Source organism: Chrysemys picta, chromosome 3, assembly GCF_011386835.1.
Source record: "Chrysemys picta bellii isolate R12L10 chromosome 3, ASM1138683v2, whole genome shotgun sequence".
Taxonomy (NCBI): domain Eukaryota; kingdom Metazoa; phylum Chordata; order Testudines; family Emydidae; genus Chrysemys; species Chrysemys picta.
The window spans coordinates 138402904-138407372 of NC_088793.1; the positions used below are offsets into that span (position 1 = coordinate 138402904).

The following is a 4469-nucleotide window of genomic DNA, read 5'->3' on the forward strand; positions in this document are numbered from 1 at the left end:
AAATGACACCAACAGTTCAGGAGAATGCACAACTTATATTCAAGCCAAGGCCACATCATTGCCCGGCTAACTGCAACTGAGCTGTGTAATGAACCTCACTCTGGGTTTCTTACTGCAGGAGATCTTGAAACCTCTGCCTCTGAAGGCAGTTATGATTGTTTATTCCTATTTGCTTTGACCTATCCCAGGAGGGGTAGGTTTGTTACTACCCAGTGACATTGTATTAGTTCATGGGATTTTTAGGGTTCAGATGGGTTGTTGGTGACTTCTGCCAGCTTGGAGCCATTTCCCTTTTTATGGACTATCACACACAACACTGGGAGACAAAAAACAGGTAAGCCAAGCTCTTTTTAAACAAGCTAGAAGGCACAATAGTTTTGGATACTGTAAACTTTCCTTTTGTCCCTACCCAGCCAAGAGAGCCTTGCAGCTGCTCAGGAGTGCTCTGTGTTGTGCCTGCCAAACAGGTGTCTTCCTAGCTCCCTGAGGGCCTATAACAAAGGGCTGTTTGAGCTCAATTAGAAACTGTTTCCACTGTGCCTTTATGAGCATAAGTGTGAACAGTCCATGTAAGACTCTGGGATCCAGCAATATACTGGGTGTAGGTAATATATACTCTGGTGGATATTGCTCTTTTCAGCAAGGCAGGTGGAGCAATGATTTCTTTGAAGCTTCCTATGTTTCATGAGCTATAACATCACTTTTAGTAAGATAGCAATCAATTAGCAGGCCACTGCCGCAGTATTAATTATAAAGGACTTGAACCTGCATCCAGCACTGCCCCTGAAGTGCACAGGTACATCAGTGCATAAGGACCCCCCTGCAAATGTTGTTTATTTAGAGGAAATCAAACACTTCCCCCTTTCCTGCTGCAGTCCTCTTGTTCCTACCCTCTCAAAGCAAGCCCGTGCCTGTTCCACAGCAAAATGGTTGCAGTGCACTACACTAGCTGTCCAAGAAGCATTGAGGTTTCTACAGATTAAGGGAACATTACAATAGGTTTAGGGTAGCATAGGAACTGTTGCTCTTCTAAACTGAGAAGGGGATGTAATTACCTTGGCACCAGTTACATCATATTCTCCCTCCCACGATGGGGGCAAAGGGGCTTCAGACTTTAAAAAGTTTACTAAATTCATACTCATATCCCTTTAGTCAAATGGATTTCAAAGCACCATCTTTGAAAATTGTGCCTTGTTACTAGTTTTTAAGAAAAGACCTGGGCTCTCCCACCCTACCCAATTCCAAGACACCACTCTTGTATTCAGCAGACTGTTATTTGACTAATTCAGAGTGCACCCTTAAGAGTTCTACTCTCCTTACAGTGTGTGATGTGGCCTGGAGGAAAGGGAGAGGTGAGTGACACTGTTCTCCCCTTTAAAAGGCCTCACCTAGCTGTTGCAAGATACAAAGCAAACTGCCTCTTCAGCCTAGACCAGAGTTCAAAAAGCAGAGTAGCTTAACCTCAAGCTAGAAATACTGTTACAACTGTAGAAAGTGCTGCATAGAGACTCCTGAAAGAGGCACTTCCTGCTTAATATCCTATTTTGGACATGTAATTAGTATTTTAGGTAGATATGTGAACTCAGATGCTAGTCTAGTCAACTGTTTATTAGGCTGAGCCTGTTTCATTAGATCATACAGTAGCTGGTCCATATAGTTCAACAGGAACATTTCCATAAATAGACAACTGGGCTGTATACTCAATATGCTCTATGTGGTGCTGTACAATCTAGGTTAGTGATGTGTACCATGAAATAAGTTACTCCACCATCTTTAAAGAACATGTGCACACAATCCATTATTTCAAGTCACTCTTTAAAACTTCTGCTGCTGCTCCTATGCTCCAGGTGTACTCCACAACACTTTTCTAGGAGACTTCTGGATACTTCCCCCAGATTAATATTGACATTCAACCTAGTCTTAAAAAGTATCTTTATTTGTATCTATTAGGCTCAGGCTTTAGAGTTCCCTTAAAAAGCAGTTACATAACTTAAACATTGACATTATAAAAAAAAAAAATCTAAAGGTGCAGTTCAAAAAACCCACTAGTGTCTTTTCAAATATAAAATATATATCTCCAAGTTACTTATCTAGGAATAGAGCACCACCACTGCTGCATTAGTTGGTCCTGCCAACATCTGGGCCATTAGCCCTCAGTACAGTGTTTAAGATCCCATACTAGAAAGAGCATCTCTGATCTTCAAGTCACTGGCATGATCAGCTGCCTAACAGCAGCAGTCAGACATGCCCTTATGTTTTTAGAAGGCATTCCATAAGTTTCCCTTGGGCAGTGGGCAAGAGACATCCAAACATCTCCTGGGAAGCATATGTCATATATACAAAGCCATCTTCATCTTTGTAGTCCCTGTACACTTCAGCCAGTGTCAGAGACATACTGGCCAGACTCTTGTTGTTCACCAGCAGGTAGAAAGCTTGTGTAGCAGTTAGAGCCATTCTGCTTCTAGATTTAGGAAAAAGGAGGGGGGAAAAGGATTATTTTTTAAATACAAGCCACTTTTGAGGAGTTCTTTTTTGCAGTGTGTATTTATCACAACTGCAATATTTGTCAATGTGGTTAACACATTTATCACCTTATACTCCAGAGATGAGCCAGAGTGCTTTGTAAGTCAATATGCCTACTGATGTTAAACCAATCATGTAGGTAGATTTAAATCCAGTCTTATTGTCAAATCCATATTTTTCAGTCTGTGGCTCTTTTATGCAAGTCTCCAAAGTCAAATATTTGAAGCAGAAAAAGCTCTGAAGTCAGGGCTTTGTTTACTCAATTGCAGTTACTAAATACTAAGCAGAGAGCAGAAGTCTCTTCAGCACTGTTCTACGTATGATGCAAGATAGAGTATGGCTTTAAACCTTTATTTACAGACATATTCAAAGCTTCACTCAGTCTTTTAAGAGAGATTAGTCCTTCTCAGAGGGGCTCAACTCCCAAGAGTTAGGCCTGTCTGCCCATCCACCCACACATAGCCTTTGTACTTGATGGAAGCTATTGTATTATATAGAGATCATAGGCTTTTTAAGGCAATGTTCTTTTAAAGACAGACATACTCTAGACTAGAATATATTTAAGAATTACAGGGGTAGAGGACTTCCCTATAGAGCTTTTCAGCCAATGACCTCAGAGCAATTTTGAAGCAGTTTGCTTCACACGGCCCACACCTGAGACACTTCTGTCAGTTTACTCAGGTTCATAGCAAATCAGTAGCAGTGCTGGGACTAAAAATCTCAGAGTCCTGGTTACCACTCAACTCCCTTTTTATTTAAGTTCTCCTCACAGAGGCAAGCAGGACATGAATCAGACAGAAACCCTATTTATTTAGGCTCATGGACAAACTTTGTGCTTCTATGCAGTCACTGATTTCACAAGAAGCTCTGAACAGATTTGGAAAGAAAGCTTATCTTAAAAGAGAGAACATGGAGGTTTTACCTTGGTTAGTGTCATGCAGGCAAAAAGAAGGCCACTGACTAGAAGATCTCTGTGCTTCCCACACACAGCACTCGGTAAAACTGAAACCCCCCCTTGACTGAGTACTAGAGAACATAATTCAAATTAACATCTAGATTCCAGAACTTGCAAGCCACAGCATAAGAGCACACAGCTGCATTTATAGAGTGCTAATTGCTATGCCAGGGTTTGCTACATACCTAATGATGGTTATAAACTGTGTCATGGTCAGCTCCTGAGGAACAAGAAATTTTGTTTTGTCCAGTAGAGGAAGATATTTTTCTTTCTGATACCGTTCAACAATTACCTGTTTAAGAGAGTAATAAGAGATCACTTTTAAAAGCAATTGAAAGTCTGTGTGTGTGGTTTTTTTTCCCTTTAAAAACCATCAAAGACTTCAATGGCTGAGCTTTAAACTTATTTAAGCAAGGCTAAAATACTGACATAGCAAATGGAATAGATATATTTACCGGGATTTTTGTTGGGAACTTTGCCCGAATTCCTGCTACTTCTTCCAGTCTAGTTGCTGTGCAAAAGAAAAAACAAATATTATACACATGCATTCCTCAACCTCCAATATAGCTTAGCTGTGTACAATACCCAGCTGACTTACCAAAACTCTTTCTCAGTTTAAAAGGTCTAACAGATTGGCTGCTATGCAGAGTTTGCATCTTCTTTACTAGAATACTTCGTTACTAGAGCTTAACAATAACAAGCAGCTCCCAGTCCTCTACCACAGCTGAATTTGAACTGTGAGAAGTTGTTAAGCTGAGCCCCTTATAAAGGCCTGGTTGTGACATCATGTTACTCCCTTACCCCACCCCCATTTCTCCCACACAGCAGGGGCGGATTCAACCTGGCTGCAGCTAGTTTACCAGGGAATGGTGGGGTCTGCCTGTTGGACAGAGAGAGTGCAGAGGACTTCTGCCTGTGTTCTGTACCTGCACAGGACAGTGTACACGTCCTGAAAGGACATCCTGACATATTGTATCTCCCATATTATTTG

The 4469-nt window shown here is 41.2% G+C and overlaps 1 protein-coding gene across 1 annotated transcript; it reads right to left on the reverse strand.

Moving 5' to 3' along the window:
* Positions 1 to 1915: 1915 nt before the first annotated feature.
* MAP1LC3C (microtubule associated protein 1 light chain 3 gamma) lies at positions 1916 to 4233 on the reverse strand. Its single transcript, XM_008170478.4, has 4 exons — positions 4077 to 4233; positions 3934 to 3989; positions 3664 to 3770; positions 1916 to 2461 (listed from the first exon to the last, which is right to left on the reverse strand). The coding sequence occupies exons 1-4, from the start codon at positions 4132 to 4134 to the stop codon at positions 2251 to 2253; spliced, it is 432 nt and encodes a 143-aa protein (XP_008168700.1). The 5' UTR covers positions 4135 to 4233; the 3' UTR covers positions 1916 to 2250.
* Positions 4234 to 4469: the final 236 nt, after the last annotated feature.

What these genes read in the sequence shown, in the direction of transcription:
- MAP1LC3C (XM_008170478.4), bottom strand. Translation starts at nt 4,134, where the DNA reads ATGCAAACTCTGCATAGCAGCCAATCTGTTAGACCTTTTAAACTGAGA. An exon ending in AGTTCCCAACAAAAATCCCG is followed by an intron (nt 3,771 to 3,933) that starts GTAAATATATCT and finishes TCTCTTAAACAG; the next exon opens with GTAATTGTTGAACGGTATCA. An exon ending in CAGTTTATAACCATCATTAG is followed by an intron (nt 2,462 to 3,663) that starts GTATGTAGCAAA and finishes TCCTAAATCTAG; the next exon opens with AAGCAGAATGGCTCTAACTG.